General features: G+C 41.8%; 1 protein-coding gene across 16 annotated transcripts in view; it reads right to left on the bottom strand.

The window, feature by feature from the left end:
* FRMD4A (FERM domain containing 4A) overlaps positions 1–21,409 on the bottom strand; it is a 589,108-nt gene that overhangs the window by 513,087 nt on the left and 54,612 nt on the right. For 6 of the 16 annotated variants that reach the window (XM_070255306.1, XM_070255309.1, XM_070255310.1 and 3 more), the window contains one exon: positions 13,858–14,092. The exons of 5 other annotated variants lie outside the window; for them this stretch is intronic. In XM_070255306.1, coding sequence (XP_070111407.1) covers positions 13,858–14,085 — 228 coding nt within the window. In that variant the 5' untranslated portion in view covers positions 14,086–14,092. The remainder of the gene's footprint in view (positions 1–13,857; positions 14,093–21,409) is intronic. 5 more of the 16 variants (XM_070255319.1, XM_070255320.1, XM_070255316.1 and 2 more) reach the window with 1 other exon arrangement.

Here is a 21,409-nt window from a genome sequence, read left to right as displayed (position 1 = left end):
TATTTGTGAATTCCACAATGCAACCATTTACCTTTTTGCCTTTTAAAGGATTCTTCAGAAGGCTTGTTTACATGGGCATCCGATATTTGGATTCACGAGGTGATATTCCCAGAAATCATTGCTAAATCTGTGTTCAATTCATTTGCCTCCTTTCTGTTTACTGATTCTGTCGGGAAACCTCTGTAAGTATCCCAAACACGCACTGATTGAAGTCATTTTGGGCCAATGTATTTTCTTTAAACAATGCCATGTTTTTTCAGTTAAAGTAAATGAGACAACATCCCCATATTTGAAACACTTTGTAAAGATTCCAATCTTTGGAAATGTCTTCTTTTCTAAGGGATGATTTTCGTCAAAGCCCTTGGACCTATGTTCCAATTTACATGAGATCATTAACCCCATTTTACAGATCACAAAACTGAGGTTCAGAAGTTGAAGTGACTTTGCCAAGATCAAAGAGCTGGTGTTTGAATGAAATGAAGCTGGGACTGCAGCCCAGGAGGCCATGGGCGGAACCACCAACTGCACTGCCCGTGGTCTCCCAGTGTGGCCCCTGAACTCATGTCCACTCTCTGAAGCCAGTTCCCTTCCCGGGGCTTCCCTGCTGTTATCAGAATCCATGACAATTCTCATTCTTTCCTCTGACCCAGCAATTCCACTTACAGGAATTTATCTGAAGGCAAACATCAGAATTGTGCACAATGATTTAGCCAAGGGGAGTCACGATATTGTTATTTTTAAGGGCAAAAACTTGGAAACAACTAAACATCCACAATGAAAACATGTTAAGCTATCTATGTGCTCACAATGGAATGCTAAGCAGTCATGTTTAACATTCATGAAATATTAAGTGGAAAAAAGGAGAGGTTGTATACTTTGATTCTAGTTTTATTTTATTTTTTAATAAAAGCATATACCCATCAATAAAGACCAGAGGAAAGCACAAGGACGTGTTAATTTAGCTAATATCTGGGTGATGGTATTAAATAAGATACTTATTTCCCTATTTGTACTTTTCTGTTTTGTCCCTCAAAAAATTTGTGTCTATTCCAAAGGAATAACTCCAACAGTGAGAATTTGAGGTAAAGAAAGAGGAAACGTGCCACATGGAATGACAGGAGAAGTCCCCAGGTGGAAAGGGTGTCTTGTTTTATAAATTGCCGCCTACAGTACTTTCACCAAGGTATTGCCCTCCAGAAGGATTTTCCAATTAAGGAAAAAGATTAAGGTTGTAATCCTGGGAAGTTATCAAGTCCACAATCTGTGTGGTCTCTGTTACAACAGCACAGGTATAAGAGCTTGTCTGTACGTGCCAACAAAATGTGCAAAGCACTTAGCCGTATGTCAGACCCTCTGCTACGGCCAAAATTCAAGCAAGCTCTCCAAGAGAATTAGTGAGCGCTCTTTTAACCCAGTCCCTGGCTCAGAGTTATGCTAGGTGGGAAGTAACAGATTTGGTATAAATGACACATTCCCCACCCTCAGGGAGTCCACTAATGCAGCATAGGCACGTTGATGAAGACGTGGACACAATGAGCAAAGAGGAAACAGGCACTCTCTGGGGGAGGCCCAAAAGTCACAGCCGGTCACTTGCTGGTGTCTTGGAGTAATGTCCAGTACCTAGAGGGCTAATGGTACTGGATTGCAAAAGATAATACGGAGCCAATTTGTATTCTTTGCCAGGATGAAGCAAGCCTGCCTCTTAGAAAGTTACCATTCCATATTCTGGTCACATTGTTTCTAGTTGTGTTCCAAAACTGGCCTCTTTCAAGCCATCTTAATTTCCAATGAGAACAGACAAATAAATGTACACAACTAATATATAAACTCTGTGGCAGGCAACCTCCAAGATGGCCCCCAATGATCCCCACTGCCAGGTATTTCCTCCCCAGTGAAATCCCCTCTCTTTCAGAGTAGGGTGGACTTACCGATTTGTTTCTAATAATTAGAATACAACAGACGCCATGGGGTGTCATTTCTGTGATTTACGTATAAAAGGGTTGTGGTTTCTATTTTGGGCATGCTCTCTCTCACTCTCTCTTGCTTTACTTCCTCTGGGGGAATCTTGCTGCCATGTCACAATGCAGCTCTGGGGAAGGACCATGTGATGAGGGGCCCAGGATGCCAATAGCCAAGTGAGTGAGCTTGAAAGCTAATATCCCCAATCTAGCCCTCAGATGAGACAATAGCCCCAGCCAACAGCTTTGCTACAAACTCTTGAAAGACCTTGAACCAGATTCAACCAGCTGAACACACTCAGATTCATGACCCACAGAAACTGTGAGATATTAAATGTCTGTTGTTTCAAGCCACTAAGTTTCAAGGTAAGGTGTTATGCAGAAGAAGATAACTAATAAAGACTCCAAATTGAAACTTCCCAAAAGGAGTTCCAAGGTGGGATTCATGAGTTTTGAAATAAGAAGTCTATCTGATTCACCCCATCCTTACATGGACTCTGGATCCAGATTCCGGGGTGTTCATATCCCAGCTCCACCATTTACTCGCTTGTGACCACAGGCAAATTATTTAACCTCAATGTCCCTCAATTTCCGGGTCTCAAAATGGGAATGACTTTAACCTATGAGCTAGGATAAAGATCAAATGAATATATGTTGCTTAAAACAGTGCCTGGCAAAGAGTAAGTGCTATATATGTGCTTGTTATTATGACTATTAAAACATGACAATAGAAAATGAGACATCAGCATCATCCTTTATATTTTTTAATTTTGAAATTTTATTGGCACTTGTTTTATTTTGGCAAATCTTCAGATTTACATAAAAATTTCAAGAATAGAAAAACAATTTTAAGATACCCTTCTCCTAGATTCCTCAAATGTTAACATTTTATTTTATTTGCTTAGTCTCCTCTCCTTTTCTCTTTCATATTTTTTCAGATTGATTTAAAGAAAAATGCGTCCCTAAATACTCCAACGTGTCTTTCCAAGAAATAAGAAATTTTCTTACATAACCACAGGAAATCATCAAAATCGAGAAATGAACACTGAAGCAATATTATCAGCCAATTTACAAATCTTATTGAGATTTCTTTGGTCAATTGTCTCAAATGTCTTTTACAACAAAAGAAAGTCCAAGATCATGTGCTACATTCAGTTTTCATGTCTCTTTAGTCTTTTTAATCTATCACAGTTCTTGGCTCTTTTTTTGTATTTTATGATATGGATATTTTTGAAGAATACAGGCTAGTTATTTTGGAGAATATTCCTCCATTTGGGTTTGTCTAATGTTTCCTCATAATTAGATTCAGGGTATGCCTTTTGGCAGGAATATTCCAGAAGGGATGCTAAGTTCTCAGTGCCTGGCATCAGGTGGCACATGCTGTCAATTAGTGCCACTTCTAGCAATGTCAGCTTTGATCATTGGTTAAGATGGTGTCTGCCAGATAGCTCTATGTAATGTTTTTATTTTACTCTTTGTAACAAAAAGCAGCTTGTGGGGGATATACTTTGAGACTATGTAAATATCCTTTTATTCCTTAAACTTTGATCTACTATGATGAAACCAATTATTACTATGCTGGTTGGCAAATGGTGTTTTCCTAATTCCATAATTTATTTTACATTTATTAGTTGACATTCCACCATAACAAAGAGTTTCCCCTCATTCTCCATTTATTTATTTATTCATGCATTCATTTATATTAGTGTAGACTCATGGATTCTTACTTTATTCAATAGGTTATAATCTTTTACTATCCATAATTTGTATTAAAACCAAATATAAATCTGAATAGTTCTTAGTCAAATAGATTCCTGTGACAACATTTATGGGCCAAGAAAAGATATATTTCTCTCTAAAAGACACATGTACATTGTCTTTTATTAGAGCAGAGATTTTGCTCATGTTAATTATTTTTGCCTTTGTGGGTTCTGGTCAAGGTTAGTACCACTGTAGACTCAGAAACTGTGTTGGCACCATTATTAATCATTCCTGTAGAACATGACAGCAAGGAGCGTTCAAGATAGATAGTGGGCACCTCTTCTAAGAATTTAAGAAACCTGGTTCTCTCCTAATGTTTTATCAGCAATTTGGCAAAGAATTCCAACATGACTTTATCTTTTTAGATAGATTTTTGCGCAAGTGTAATTGATATAGAGAATGTACTGAATTCATAGGGTGCAAAATGGGAAAACACTTTTTTGAAAACTACTTCCTTTAAACACTTTCTGTCTAATTTCTCTTTCCTAGCCTTGGACAGATCCTGTAGCTTTTCTAGTCATTTCTGGTGTCAGAAGAACCTCATTATGAGGCATCCAAACACCCAGGTCCAATAGAAATAAGCACTTCAATCTCTCATTCAATTTAAGGCTTCTCCCCTTCCCCAGCTTAGGACAAACCTAGGGATTCCCCTGACCTGCAGGAAGGGAGGGAGCGCTTGGTCTGTTTCACTCTTCCTTCATCTTCATCTTTTCCCCATCCCTCTATCTGCTGTTTCTTGTTTGACTCCTCCAGACGGGATGGGGTGGAGGGTAGCATAGGGAAACTGGGTGAGTGAGCAAAATCTTGCTCAACTGGTAAGGCTCTAATTTGGCTATATGTCCTCTGTGGGACAGCCGCCCAAATGCTGACTCTTTCTCTCATATGGTGCTTTGGTGGGTCCATTTGAGACAGCTCCTTTTAGGCACCTCCAGCTTGCAGTTCCCTTCCTCAGACGATGTACTTTCTTACTAACCTCTCGTGACCAGGCTCCTCTGTTGGCTTCTGCAACACCCACTGGCTCAGAAGACTCAGCATCTTTGCCCCTAAACTCTGGAAGTGCAGACCACTCCTTTCCACCTTCAGTCCTCCATTTTGCTCCAATCAGCATTTCACCCTTAGACCTTCTTCCAGGCAACTTTCTCTTATCTTGACTCCAGAGAAATAAGGTCAGTTTCTTCCAGAAACTCATCACTACACACACTGGCATGGACCTATAGGTTTCTCCAGTTCAGAATCCATTTAATGAAGATGATCCATCAGTTCCTCCTCCTAGAAGTGACTCTTTGGGATTGCCCTTCACTTGGTCAGAGGTGGGAGAAGGACATCTCTCAGGAGGGAAGACCCAGGACAACCTGACAACTCCCTCCAAAGAAATCCCAACTCCCTCATCATCTTACATATAGGCTCAAAGTGGGAGCCAGCTAACAGGAGAAGGACCAGCTTTGTTCAGTGTTTTCCTGTGGATACGCCCAGCATCTTTATTTAGAATACGAGAGTTCTTGTCACCTTCTGGGCCTCAAGACAGGAAAGTGCTGTCTAAGACTTGCTGTCAAAGAAATACTTTATGAATTCTATTATTCCTCATTGCTAATTTAATTCTTCTAAGAATGGTAGCCTAGGTTTCAAGGGGAAGGGCGAGTAGGGCACAAGGGCTTGGACAAATGTTCGAGAAATCTCTCCTCTTTCTAAGAAGTCTCCTTCATGGAGGATCCCAAACTATACAACACTGGTTTCCAAAGTCTTACTGTATTTGCCTCCAAACTGCTTAACTTCCTGTTAAGAATGACATCTGGCTTGCAGCCCAAGAAGCAAGCTCTACCAGTCTTCCACTAAAACACCTAGGAAGTAGGAGAAAAAGTTAACTTACCACCATTTCAAAATTGGAAGTGGCTAACAATTCGTTGCTAAAATCTAGGAGGAATTTCTATTATCTGCAAGGAAGATGGAAAATGCTAGCAAATGAATCAAGCCATCCTCCTCAAACTGGGAGAAAAAAGATTCCTGCTCCTCCCATTGTCTGCTTTCTCTCTTCATAAATTTGAACCAAGTTGGAAGCTGGGAGACCCCTCTACTGTTTTCTAAGGTAGCCAGGGTTCTGCTCACACCAGCTCTCTTCTGTGTGATTGGACAGAGCAATTCTCAGGAAAACAAAGGGGACATGACCAGGACAGAAACTGGCAGTGGGACACTGTATCAAAGTGTGACTCCAAAAGGAGATGCAGATGGGGACACAAGAAGAACCTGGTAGTACTGCTTACGGGCAATTGTATGTTTTAATGCACCATGATGCTGAGAGTTTCAGAGAACAAAGCTGTGAAGGCAGGAGACAGTGTGACCAGCAGCCTAGTACTTGCCAGGTGCTGGGAATCTAGTTACAAGCTGAAGGCACAAACCTGCCCTCACATTGCAGATCTGAAGAGGAGATTAATCCAGCCACCAGAAAACAAGTCATCAAAGGGACCAAAAGAAAAAAAAATAATGGTCAAAGTTTGGATGTCAAATGGAGATAAAAACAATATTTTAAATTACAGAATTAATAAAGGTAGTGTTAGTAAGTGACCAGATAAAATATAAATATGCCAAAATTATTTATGCTCCTATATACTAGCAGAAACTGGTTAAAAAATATAATAGGAAAAAGAAAGACCCCATTTATAAGAGAAGGCAATAAGTAGAAAATATCTAAAAGTGATGCTAATAAGAAATGTGTCATAGAAACCCATTTGATGAAAACTATAAAGCTTTCGACTAAAGTACAACTAAAATTGAAAAAGTGAGAATTCTCCCCAAAATTATGCATTAGTACAATTTTAGTTCAGCAGACATTACAATGGGCTTTTAAAATTGTGAAAACAATTATTTTGAAGTTCATCTTGAAGAATAAGCAGAAAAAAATAAAAGTGATGGGAGATTTTATAACTATGAAAGCCAATTATAAAGTCATGATGGTTATGAGTGTAGCGCCGATACAAATCACAAAGACAGTAATAGAACAAAATGGTCATTAAATTGGCTCTAATATATATGCTTATAAGAACTTAAAGGAAGCGACAGAAAGGTCAAGAGATGAATTATCCCACAAATGGAAAATGGCTATTTTAAAAAACATATATGTGGGCTGGCTGTGTGGCTGAGTGGTTAAAGTTCTGTGCACTCTGCTTTGGTGGCCTGGGTTTGCTATTTTGGATCCTGGGTGTTGACCTACATCACTCATCAGCCACACTGTGATGGTGTCCCACATACAAGATAGAGGAAGACTGGCACAGATGTTAGCGCAGGGCGAATCTTCCTTACCAAAAAAAAAAAAAAAAGTATATGTGATCATATATATGCATTTATGTAAAATTATAATCACGTATGTATCTTTAGAATTTAAAACATAAAACAAATACTAGGCACTAGGAGGGAAAGGGAAATAGGTTATTTGGGGGGAAAAACCTTACAGGGTAACCATATACCAAACTCCAAAATTTACTCCAGATATTTAAAAGTTAAATCATTTAGCAAACTAGAATAAAACAGAGGTTAATATTTAAACAGATCTCAGGCTGAATGAGGACTTTCGAAGCATAAAAGCAATGAACCAAATCCCAGAGTATAAGTCACATACATGGTCAATTGATTTTCATCAAAGGTGCCCATGTAATTTGTACTGGGTTGCATGCACGTCCACCCAGGACCTCAGAATGTGACCTTATTTAGAAATAGTCTTTGCAGATGTAATTAGTTAAGATGAAGTCATATGGGAGTAGGGTGGCTTCTAAATCCAAGATGACTGGTGTCCTTATAAGAAGAGAAAACAGAGAGACACACACAGAGGAAAGACTGTCATGTAAAGATGGAAGCAGAAATTGGAGAGATGCAGCTCTGAGCCAAGGAACACCATGAGATGCCAGCAACCATCAGAAGCTAAGCAGAGGAAGCAAGGACCCACCTCTACAGTCTCCAGAGAGAGCGTGGCCCTGCCAACACCTTGGTTTTGGACTTCTAGCTTCTAGAACTATAAGGGAATAAATTTCTGTTGCTTTAAGCCACCCGGTTTGTGATAATTTGTTACGGCAGCTACAGGAAGCTAATACATACTTCAATGGGGAAAAGGAAAACTTTTCAACAAATGGGGCTAGAAATATCAGATAACCACAAGCAAAAGTAAATAAAACTTTATCCTTCACACTATCTACAGAATTTAAGTCAAGGTGGGTCATATTCTGTAATACATTTAGAATAAAACCTAGATGAAAGCCAGCCCTGATTGCTAGTAGTTTCAGTTCCACACTCTTCGCTTCGGCGGCCCAGGTTCACTTCCCAGTCATGGAACCACACCACCCCGCTGTCAGTTGCCATGCTGTGGTGGTGGCTCACATAGAAGAACTAGAACGACTTACAACCAGGATGTACAACCATACACTGGGGCTTTGGGGAGAAGGAAAAAAAAGAGGAAGCTTGGCAACGGATGTTAGCTCAGGGTGAACCCTTCCATGCAAAAAACAAAAAACCACATAAGGTGAAAATCTTAGCTACCTTGGGTTTGGAAAAGACTTCTAAAATAGGACACCAAAAGCACAGAGCATAAAGAAGAAATTAATAGATTTGACTTCATCAAAATTTTAAACTTGTACTCTTAAAAAACAGGTTACAGAATAAAAGGAAAGCCACACACTGGGAGAAAATATTTGCGAAGCATATAGATGACAGAGGGATTTTATCTAAATATATAAGAACTCTCAAAATTGAATAATAAGATAAACAAAAAATGGACAAATAATTTTTAACAGACACTTCGTCAAAGAAGATGTAAGAATGGCAAAGAGTACATGAAAAGATGCTCATCATCATTAATTATTAGGAAAAAAAAATTTTAACCACAATGCGATACAGCCACATACCTGCTAGAATTGCTCGAATTTAAAACGCTGACTATACTGAGTGTTGGTAATAATGTGGAACAACTGGAACTTGCCTTCACTGCTGGTGGGAGTGTAAAATGCTACAATCACTTTGGAAAACAATTTGGCAGTTTCTTAAAAAGTTAAACCTATACCCACCATATGACCCAGTCATTCCACAAATAGGTATTGTCTTAAGAGAAATGAAAGCATACCTTCACACAAAGTCTTGACCAGGAATGTTCATAGCAGCTTTATTTGTAATACCCAAGAACAGAAAACAACCCAAACGTCCATCAGTGTTTGAAAAGATAAGCAAAGTGTGGTCTAGCCATGCAATGAAATACTACTCGGCAATAAAAAGGAAATATTGATACATGCAACAGCATGGATGAATTTCAAAATAATCATGCCAAATGAAGGAAGCCAGAGCCAAAAGGACATACTGTATAATTCCATTCATATAAAATTCTAGATAGTGCAAAGTAATATATAGTGACAGAAAGCAGATCAGCGGTTACAGGGGACAGGGAGAGGGTGATAGAGGAATTGCGACGGATGCAAGGAAACTTCTAGGAGTGAAGGATATGTTCACTATCTTGATTGTGGCAATGATTTAATGACTGTATGCATGTGTCAAAGCCAGCAAAAATTTACACTTTAAATATGTGCAGTTTACTGTACATTAATTATACCTCAATAACCCCATAAAGAAGAACTGAATCACGAAAAAAAAGGTAAAGGGCAAACAATAAGGGGAAATATTTATAATAACAATGATTCTAATAGTTAATGTACCAAACATACAAAGTGGTCTTACAAATCAATAAGAATGCATAAACAAATTAAAATATAGTCAAAGTGTAGAAAGAAAAAGCCATTCACGATTGACAAATATGTACATTTTCAATAATTACACTAATAAAAATATTATTTAAAACGATGATTTGCCTGCCAATTCTCATTTACAAAAATGACATTGCTTTTCAATTATAATAATTAATGCTGGTATTGATGAAGTGAGATGGGTGTTCATATTTTAGGAATGGTAATATAACGAAAAATTTTTCAGAGAAGCCATTTTCCAATATTAAAACCTTCATTTCTCTAGGTATTGTGACCTGAAGTAGTTTTAATTTTCTCCTTTATAATTTCCTCTGTTTGCATTTTCAACAGCAACTATATATATTGTGTGTGTGTGTGTGAGGAAGTATGTGTGCTGTGTTGTGTGTGTACGTTGGCCCTGAGCTAACAGCTGTGCCCGTCTTCCTCTGTTTTACGTGGGATGCTGCCACAGCGTGGCTTGACGAGCAGTGTGTAGGTCCACGCCCTGGATCCGAACCTGTGAACCCCGGGCTGCCAAAGTGGAGCGCGTCAGCGAACCCAACCACTAGGCCACTGCGCCAGCCTCCAGCAACTATACATTTTTTAATCAGAGAAAATATTCTTAAAAAAGAAAATATTTGAAGTAGCTTCATTTTGCAAATATACACACACAAAGAGTAGGTTACACCTCTAGGTCTCCCCTGCTATTGACTGCTGCTTTCCCGCAGTGAGAGAAGAGGACATGGCTCATTGTCACCATGGGATCCGCTTCCACATGGCTCATAGGATGGACACCGTGATGACCACAGTGCCCCATCAGCATCTCCCAGCCACAGGATTCCAGCTTATTCTCTCACATATGCCTCCACCTCTTCCCAACACCACTCAGACTCTTGTCAGGAGTCTTAAGTCTCTGAGGAAATTAATACTAGCTTCTCAAGAAAGAAAAAAAAAAATCTCTAAGGCTCTCTATGTTATAGATAAGTTCCAGGATGGAAAGAAAGTCATGCTCTCTCCTCTCGTGGGCAGGTAACCCAAACTTAAAGGGCAGAATATAACTAACATCATGCAGAAAGAGGAACACAGTGGAATGAATGGAAGGAAGGTGACATGCAGTGGAACCTCAGCAGGTCACAGAAGTCCCCAGACTCCAGCCCACCATGATCCAACTTCTAACCATTGCCCTCTCTTTCTTCTATACCATGAGGACTCGTTTGCTTTCAGAGTAATCTGAGTTTTGGATGGCGATCTATTTATCCCCAAGTAAACTAATAAAGAAATTTTAGTCCCCAGAAGCCAAACCATATTGCAGAGGGAGATTGTCCAGCCTACAAATATTGACACCAAACAGTGACATGTCAGTGGGTCAAGCCACAGAACAGCTGCAACAACACAGAAAGGCATGCAATGTCCTTTTGGGCTCAGGGCTCACACACTGATCCAATCAGAGGATTGTCAGTTGTCCTAAATACTCATTAAATCACAAGTAAAGAGTGTTTACTTTCATGGTCTGACACCTCAATGACAGTGTTGAATCACTTTTAAGATTAGCACTGAAGCCAGAATGATTACCATTCACGGCGCATGCTGATCTTAACCACTTCAAATTGGCCACCCCCGGCTACCTCCAGTCAAGCGGCAGAACAGACGAAAATGGTCACAGCCAGGATCCCAGTCTTCGCCTTTGTTCTTAAGAGAAACACCCAACAATGATGAAACATCGATTTTGTCAAGGCAAACTCTTTCCTTGACCACAGAAATGTATTAAAAATTAATCATGAGTACAGGTGAAAACCTGGACATTTCCCCAAGTAGCACAAAAGATATAGTGACATAAATTTCAAAATTGTTGGATTCCAAAAGGAGCACTAGGGTCGAGTTCTGGCTCTGCCACTAACTTCTTTGAGTACCTCATTCACCTCTTTAAGCCAATTTTCTCACTGGTAAAGTGAATGGGTTGAAGCAGATGATGTCTAAAAGCCTTATATCTAACCACCTGGGGAGAATTCTAATACAAGATGGCATCTGGTCAATGAAGGCATGAGATTGAGAGGCTGGAGTCTAGCCTTGGGCCATAAAAGTCATCCATGGTCTCTTTGTTCCAGACAGTGTCCAGTCTTTCCTTCCTTGGGGCAATATGCCTCATGAGTCCCCCTTGGAGGTAGAGGCTATGTGGAGTCATGATTTAAGAGGACATAAAAATATATTGGTTAAACATTTGGGAATATTATCCCCCTTATATTGACTTATATGCTTGCTTATGGATTCCTTACCCATGGTGAGCTAAATACATATTTGGTGAGTGAATGAATGAACTGAAAATTCTGTGGACAATGTTTCAATATAGCTAATTTGACTGTTCTTGTCTACTTGGACATCAGCAGAAACCAATAAACGAAAGAACAGATATTGAAAAGTGAGAAGAGATCTTTAGTAAGCATTGCTATGATGCATATGGGACAATGGACAGGATAACATGTAAGAGATATCCACATCGTTCTGGGTCCTGGGATTAAGACCTCTGCCATATGAATCAACTATTTTTGTTTCATGAAACCAGCCCCTATTAATGGATAGTTTTGCTGGCTATCTGGCGCTTCAAATGTTTAACCAATTCCTCCACCCCACCCATCCCAGCAAATATTTACATCGATTTGAGATATGGGTGAATATTCATATTGGAACTGAGGAGTGAAGAAGGAACTTTGGTACCACTGAACAGAAGGAAGGTCAGAGGATGAGGGTAGCACGACCTCTGCTCCCCATCAGTGTGATGTACTAGTTAGGAGCTGGGATCCAAAGCACTGAGCTGGTTTGGATTCTTGCTCTATCATTTCTTAGCTGGGTAACCTTGGGAAAGGTACACTATCTGGGCTTCAGCGTCATCATATGTAAAATGGATTCTAATAATTTCCACTCCATAGGGTCGCTGCAAGGATTAAATGATATCACCATTGCTTGCCAGTTTAAAGAGTGCCGGGCATGCAGTAAGAGGTCAATAAATGTCTGCTGTTGCTACGATCTGGCCTCTTGGATTGAGTTTGAACTCGTATGATTAGGAAGGGGAGAGCTAGAAAAGGTTATCAGAAGAGACTTAAAGAGAGTCTGGGTGAGGGGTATGGGCTGGAAACCGACCCAACTATTCAAGAAAAACTTTGTAAAACGCTAGACACAGATGCACCCAGAAGATAAATGGTGTCTGAGTGGGAGGCAGCCATTCTCCCCATGTCTGTAGAGAAACTAATCTCCCTGCTATGGTACTTTGAGAACTGGAAGCTTAGGAGGCATCCAGAGATAAAGGTCTTAGTATTAGTAGTGTGCACTTGTTGAGCACTAACTGCAAGTCAGGCCTGATTTCAGTTATGTGGACTGACATCTTGGCAGGGACATTGGCCTTCCCATAAAGGTCAAGAGCAGGGATGAGGCTGCTGCAAGCAGCTCTGAGGTTAGCATGGCATGCGGGAGCAAGGAGTGATTGACAGGCTTGTAAGAGCATGTGAGGCATCTCTTTGGGGAGTGGTACCAAAAACAAGTGACCTGTGCTTACTAAGCTGGGGCTGGTGAGTGCCATGCTGTTTGGATCACTCATCCAAATGGATAAAAGAGTGGACTTATCTTCACGGCTGTAGCATTTGCCACCACACGGGCCACATGCAATTTCTCAAAGGGAACCTGGGATTGTCGTAACCGCATGAAGTCTTCACCCACATTCCACTCTTAACGCCACCTCTGCATTTCTCTTTGGCTTATACTTCTTAATTACTTATATTTGTTTAGCAAATATATAGATACAGATACAGTGCTGGCTGTGTACCAGGTAATTTTAAATGTTTTATGAACGTTAACCTATTTAATCTTTACGAATGGTCCAAGGGGTAGGTGGTACTATTCCAACCCTCATTTTACAGATGAGGAAAGTGAGGTGAAGAGGTTACGCAGAGGTTCCCTACGGGCTACACAAAAGAGAAGAGACACAACAGGGATGCCAACCCAGGTGGTCTCACTTCCAAGTCTGTGTCCTTAGCCCTGGCACCACAGACTCCTACATCTCAGGGGGTTGGGGGGAGATATTTCTCTTTAAGAATTACTCTCCATCCTGTAGCTCCCCTTTTAGAAGGAGAATAAAAAGAAACAAAATAGGCTGGAAGCTCAAAGGGAAAAGATATCCCCAAGGCACCGTGAAGTGCCCGTCTGACATTCTGGAGTCTCTTTAGAGTAAATCCTTTTCCAGTGATTGCTTTTTCCCATTACTGGCCTGGAAAGTGGTTAGACAACGCTATGGTGTGTGCCCAGTGTGGATTCTGCTGCAAACTGATTGTCAGACTGTGTCTCTCTTCTCTCCCCATCCTGTTAGTTCTGAGCTGGAAAACGACCCACTCACCAACAGCCCTAATGCCCACCTCATCCCCTTGGAGGACCCAACTCACAGCGGCCACTTCCATCATTGAAACAGCTGTCAGAGAAGCAGTTTCCAACAGTTTTCCAAACACCTTCCCTTCCAAGGAGCATGCCATTGCAATGCCCCCATCCCCAGGGAGGGAGGCAGTGGGTACCGTGCAAGGAGAGAAGACCCGGCTCTCTGTCCAGCTCTGCCGACCATTAGTTGTGTGGCCTTGGGCAAACGGTTTAACTTCTCTGCATCTCAGGCGCTTCATCTGTAACCTGAGGGAGAGAGCCAGGAGGGAACTTCTTTTGTTAACATTGATGTAGTTAGGAAAGATCTTTTAAAATCTGCTCTGCTAGGTTCTTCTGTGTCCACTTGTGTCCAAAGCAAAGTAGCTGAGAGGCTCTAACCCCGGCAGTGGGCTCAGGGGTCTGTTAACCAACCAGGGGCTGGTGGGAGGCAGCTATTCCGTCTCTCGCTCTCTTCTCCACCACACCACACACCACCCACACCACACACACACCACAACCATACACACACACCACCCACACCACACACCAGCCACACCACACACACCAGAACCATACACACCCACACCACATGTACCACACATACACCATACACACCATACACACATCACACATACCACACCACACACACCAAAACACACACACACACCACACACACATCACAACCATACACACATACCACGTACACCACACCACACACACCACACACATACACCACACCCATACCACCACATGACATACATATACCACACACACCACACCACACACTCCAAAACACACACACACTCACACACCACACACACACACATCACACACACACCACACCCATACACACACACCACATACACCACACCACACATACCACACCACACACACACCACACCACACACATACTGCACACACACACCACCACATGACATGTACATACCACCCACACCACACCACACACACCAAAACACATACACTCACACACAACATATACACATCACACATACCACACATACACACACCACACATACCACCACACCAGATACACACACTACACACACCACACACATACCACACCACACACACGCCACCATACCACATACACACACCACACCATACACACACCATCACACCACATATACACGCCACACATACGCCACACGCTCTCTGCTTCTCTGCCTCTCTCTCAATCTCTTTTTATCATTCCTCAACATGCTTCTTCTACACCTACACACTTCCAAAATTGGAAGTGTAATCTTTGATTCATATGTGGAAAGAGTTTTGGGGAAAATCCATCTTCACACAGTAAAGCCACAAAATGCAGACAGATGCCACATATCGGTCTATGGTTTTCTCCAACTTTCTACAGGAAAACTGGGGTGAGAAATCGCTTTCCATTTCCTACCTCACCTGGTTGTCTCTTCTCCTGGCCACTGACACTAACTAGGTACCCTGCGCAGGGTACCCTCCTCTTTGAACCCTGGTTCTGTAAAACGGGGTTAAAGTGCCTACATATGAAGCTGTTTTGTGTGTTAAAGTTTCAGCGCCTGGCACCATGTCAATTCGTGGCAATTATTCTCTGTAAGTATTAGTGATACTTTGTGTCATGAGGCTCATCGAGAAGGCTCTGGAAGGTGAGTGTGTGTGGTGCTGTCAGCATGGTCAGGCAGGCACCACGGAGCAGGAGCAGACTGCTTCCTCAGAGAGCTAAATGCCCTCCTCTCAGCTTCCTGACTCAGACCCTCGCCAGAGCTCCAGATTTAAAAATGCACAAAGGCTCCTGGGTGGCGAGCAGCAGATGGAATTCAGAATGAGCTTCTTTCTCTTTGTTTGAGGGGTTGCAAGACAAACGATAATGCTGCAGTGATGGGGAAAAACACAGACAGCACCTCACAAACCCCAGGGCGGTTGTCCCGGGGCCTCAGACCCCTGCACTGTTTAAGGACCCAGGTGTGTTATGCATTGCGTTGAGAAGCCCCCCATCCTGAAGAACACATTTTCTTTTACGAGTAAATTAAACAAGTCAGCGTGCTGAATAGCCCTCTAATTCATCAGGAAAACTGGAAGGCAAGCCACAGCAGAAGTAAACAGCCAATCCGGTCCACGCTGCTCTCATTCTGTCAGTCAGAGCTGGTGAGAGGGGTGAATGAAAAGCGCAGTGCTCCCCTGGCTGGGTCCCTGCCCCTCCTTGCTCACAAATTTCCTTTCAGGACAAATGACCTGGAGCAGACCTGTGTGCTATTTTCCATGCCAGTGAAGGAGATAGAGCCATAATGTTTGCATCCACTCGATTCAAGAAAGCAGGACACTGATGTCCCCTCTTATGAGCTGGCGCGACAGCTTGATGGCCCAGCTTGGTTCCCTCCCTGCCAGCCCCATGGAGCGAAGCTCCTGCTTGGCAGAGCCAAGGCCCCTGCACAGAAACAGAACACATGGCCTTGACTTCAGCCAGTTCAGGAGGAGGCAGGGGCGGGCCACATAAATCACTTGTGAAGCCGCTGGCCAGGCTTTCTGCTAAGAATCGTCCCTCATTCCTGTCTTCGTCCTCTGTTTCACAAACTTTTAAAAAACATTTTATTAAGTGGATCTATTCCATGTGCTTTTGGAACCTCAAAATGTGCAGGTTGCTCATTGTAAATTTCCTTCACCCTTCTCTCAAAAGTCATCCCCACCCGCAAGTGGCTGTTTCCTGAATCTGTTCTTGTACCACACACCGTCCACCCACTGCCCCAGGGCGGTGCTGCAGGGACTGTCATCTTTGGACACCACAGTCTACTTAGATTGCGGAGTTAGGGTGTGGGCAGAACGGGGACAATGTTTAAGGAGTCCCTCATAGTCATCAGAAGAGCTCTAAGATGCAATTTCCAATGTAACTCGTGCTACCCTTGATTAGTGCTACAGACTGAATATTTGCATCCCCCCAGAGTTCATATGTTGACACCTAATCCCCAAGGTAATGGTATTCAGAGGTTGTGCCTTTGGGAGGTGATTAGGTCACAAAGGTGAAGTCCAGCTGAATGGGATTAGTGCCCTTATAAAAGAGACCCCACAGTGCTCCCCCGCCACTTCTTCCATGTGAGGACACAGCGAGAAGACAGCTATCTCTGAACCTAGAAGCAGGCTCTCACCAGACACCAAATCTGCCGGCACCTTGATCTTGGACTTCCAGCCTCCAGAATGGTGAGAAATAAATGTCTGCTGTTTATAAGCCACCCAGCCTATGGCCTTCTGTTATAACAGCCTGAACAGACCAAGACAATAAGCAAATCTCAAATCCAATTAAGACATTGCAGCAGCCAGGTCAGTTGTCACAAAAGGCAACCCAGAGAAGGCACGTAGGGGTAGAGTGGAGCAGGGGAACAAGCAGGCAGTGGGCATCAAAGGGAGGAAACCGGTCAAAGCAGCGCCAGGCTCTTTGCCCCTGAGCGAGCATCACACTCACCACAAAGAGAGGCTGCATTAATTGCACGTCGCCTTGCTAAAGATTCACTCCCGGAGTGTCCACAAAAAACTAATGAGCACAATCATAGCACCTCTCAAGAACTTTTCACCTGCCGTGCGCTTTACAAGATTAGCTCATTAATCCACACTGCTCTCCTGTGAAGCTGGTAATTATTATTATGCCCAATTCAGAGATAGAGTGACTGAGCAGAGAGAAAGCAATCGCCTGGAGTCCCTGGTGCCTCACAGCCCTTCTTGTTCTGCGAAGAGAGCACAGGTCTCTGAGCTGCATTATTCCTGTCTTTTATCCCAGTTTCCCATTGATACAAGCATCCCTCTTAAGGGTCAAAAATATCTGGGCTGAATCTTCATGTCATGTAGTTACTGATTAATTCTCCTTTATGGTAGTCATTACCAGAAAAGAAAAGTTATTGTTTACAGCTAAGCTATTGCTAGACTCTTGCTGATGACCCATTCACACTCCAAACCATGAATTATTAATCAACAGATATTTATTGAATGCTTGCCATATTTGAAATCCTACTCTTTGCATTGTACTCAGTGCTAACTTAGTTTAAAAACATCATGTGGGCACCGGCCCAGTGGTGCAGCAGTTAAGTTCGCATGCTCCGCCTCGGCGGCCTGGCGTTCGCTGATTTGGACCCCGGGTGCAGACCTATGCACCGCTTATCAAGCCATGCTGTGGCAGGCGTCCCCCGTATAAACTAGAGGAAGATGGGCATGCATATTAGCTCAGGGTTAATCTTCTTCTAAAAAAAAGAAAAAAAAAATGTTTTTTTTTTGTTGTTGTTGTTGTAATGTCACTTAACCTAAATATAGTGAATTCCTGTAGAATATGTAATTAAAATAAATATTGCTCCATATTCTCCCTGCCCCAGCTCTGGCTTCCTCTAGATTTCATTGACACAAGAAAGAACTAATCATTTGATACTGTAATCTATTAACAATGTATCAAGTCTTGGAAAAGATAGGACCATTTAGCCCATCCATGGCTCTGAAGTTTTTCCACAGCCACTTCCACTAACGGTTGAAGCAAGTAGGGCTCCCTGCCCTTGGTTCCAAAAGTACAGCAGGTGAACACCTGGGGGCATATTCCTTGTGTCAAGGCAGTAAGAAACCTCTGGTGAACCATGCTCCAGCTTTCTAGGGTGTCTGCTCCTGTCTAAGATTTGGGAGGTAGAAGTCAAGGAAATTACCTGGTAAGTAATTTAAAAGATTAGTTTTCTAATAAAACAAGTAAGGTCATATTATAGAGTTAAATTCAAGCTGAGGCCTTAAACAAATGTCAAACTCGTGGCCCACCTTCAGCTGGCTCACTGCTGTGAGATGCTAAGAAGATGCAGTTGAAGGGATGCTGGGAGTCTCAGCTAACATATCATTTCTCTGTCTGGCTTGGGGGTGATCTCAGCCAGCACTAGAGGGAATCTCAGAAGGGCTCTGGGTTAGCTTTACAGGTCAGAGATCAAAGATGCCAACTAGTGTAGCCATCACCGCCTGCAGTGTTAAGCTTGGATGTCAAGTTTACGGGTAGCAGAGACAGGGTGGATATATGTCGGAAGAAAACAGAGAGATGCATGGCAGGGTGTCAATCTAGATATATTTTGTGGGAGTTGGAGTGGCTGCTCCTGAGGCCATGACCTTCATAATCCAGTGGGATGGTGCCAGAATCTGATCAGATGGGTCTGGGTTCCAATCCTGGCTCTACCACTTATTATTTGGATGGGGCACTTAACATGTCTAGAGCCTCAGTTTCTTCCTTTCTCAAACAGATTTAGTGTGGTAGTGTTTCAAGGGATGGTGGCGAGGATTAAATGAAATAATCCACACAAAATGCCTGCCTAATCCATAATATTCCCAAAATAAAGGTAAACTATTATGATTTCTAAATTTTAAAGTGCTACATAATTATAACAAAATATGCTAATTTTCATTGTTATCATTGTCATTTTTTAAAAAATCTCTCATTCAATGCCCTTCGTTTAAAGTTATGCCTGATTAAAATGAACAGATGGTATTTTATCCTTGTTACATCTGTAGGAACATAGTAATGAGTATTTTTTTTTACCTAAAAGTTCCCATAGGGATTTTGCATATATCCTTGGATTTATGCTAAATTCAGAAAAACCCATTATTTCTTAGATTAAAATTTTAAAAAGTAAATCACACAAATTTTGGAACCAGGACCCATGTACGTGAATTTGTAGAAGCTAGAAACAATGAGAATATAAATTTTAAAAAAAATTTAGTGCATTCTTGGAGTAGTAAAGCAAAACTGATATTTCTATAGTGATTTATGATCATCCCACTGGGATTAAAACTGAATGGCCCATTAGCAATGTGACAAAGATTTAGGAAGAGCTCTAAGTGATAGGATGGAGCTGTGGAATTCTAGGAAGTAGAGGTGTTTCAGATCTCCATATTCACATCCCAAATCAGTCCCCTCCAGATCGGTTGGGAAGGTGACATCACATGTGTGTGCTGTTGGTCGCCAGAGTGGCCCAGAAGAGAGAGGGAACCACTCACCAAAAATCTCACCTGGTGCTCCCCCCCAGCACCCCTACTCATGTTGAGGCAAAGACATCATCTCTATCTGCCCAGAAGCCGTTAAAAAATGGTTTGTGGAAGTGTGCTCTGTCTGTCTCTCCCTATTATTGCAACAGAAATTATTTATTCAGCTTATTAAAAAAAGGTGAACATAATGAAAAACAGACATTATAGCATATAGTAATTGAGAATGAGTGATCACAATGTAAACTGGGATGACCACCCCAGTTTGCTGGAGGGAGACGTGGACAGGAGGTTGTAATATCCTTTGAAAAGAAAGAAGTACGCACAGTAGCTCAGCATCTCGCCCCCAATGTCCACCTCAGCACAAACGTTAAGACTTGGAAGCAAAGGAAACAAACTTAAGACAGCCCGTGTAAATGCTGCTGGGTCACTGGAACCCGTGAGCTGAACGGACTGCAGGTTTTGAGCAGCTTCTCAACCTCGCTGGTTAATTTTTGGTACTGGGCAACTGTTCTGTGCATTGTAGGTTGTTCAGCAGCATCCCTGGTCTCTACTGACTAGATGCCAGTAGCACTTTCCCCCTAGTTGTGACAAACAAAAATCTCTCCAGACATTGTCAAATGTCGTCTGGGGTGGGGTTTGGGGGAAGAAAATAGCTCCCAATTGAAAACCACTGCTTATCCCTCACATAGTTTCTCTTGAGGACAGATAAAGTTTGGGGAGGGGCCTTAAGATGATTAATAATGTTTTCTGGTACAGTGCCACTGAACTACTGAATAAATGATCCCATTTCTGCTTCATTTGCTGCTTAGAACTCCCAGTGTGTGTGTTTGTTTGTGTGTGTGTGTGTAAGGCTATGCAGCATTGTTCAACACACTCAGAAAAGCATAAAGCAGAAAAAATTGCTTGAAAAATGTTTCCCAAAAGATTAATGACATAACTAGAATACATTCAAAAAATAGAAAATATGGGGAAGGAGAAAAAAATTATACTTTCATACTTTAGAGTACACATTCGTTCAACTGCCTTTATTTTCTTTCTCATCATGAAAAGACTGCAAGAGATGTAATTGCAAATATAGTCAAGAGCTAATTATATTGCTATAAATTATATCCTTTTACTATTCACTGGGGAATACTAAGAATTTTAGGGTGAATAGATGTGTATAAATGTGCGTGGTGTAGTCAATATACAATTTATATCATTGAACTAGCATTAAATGTAATGAATGCCTACATTGTGTCGTGGAAATAATCAAGAACAGAACTATTTCTTCTTCGGAATTCCTAAGGAGCATTTAAGCTTTAGTGTTACTAGCACTGTGTATTAACAAAACACGTTTCATCGGAGAGTCTCAATGCCTGGGGCGGGCAGATGGACAGAGTTAACAGAGGCAGAACAGAAGCACACAGAGAAGACATAATTGGCTCAAATTCTAAAAATCAAGTCTATGGCAGAAGAGAGAGAGAGGGGTTAAAAAAGTTAAGAGGTCAAGACCTTGGGAATTTTTAAATTGTTATTTATATATCGCATGTGTCTTTCAGACAAACCAGGCTCTGTGCACATGGTGGTTCTTGTGAACACGTGTCTGGAAGCTTAAAAGAAGGA

Source organism: Equus caballus, chromosome 29 (assembly GCF_041296265.1).
Source record: "Equus caballus isolate H_3958 breed thoroughbred chromosome 29, TB-T2T, whole genome shotgun sequence".
Taxonomy (NCBI): Eukaryota; Metazoa; Chordata; class Mammalia; order Perissodactyla; family Equidae; genus Equus; species Equus caballus.
The sequence above is the reverse complement of the archived record's forward strand: the minus strand, read 5'-3'. Positions and strand labels throughout refer to the sequence as shown.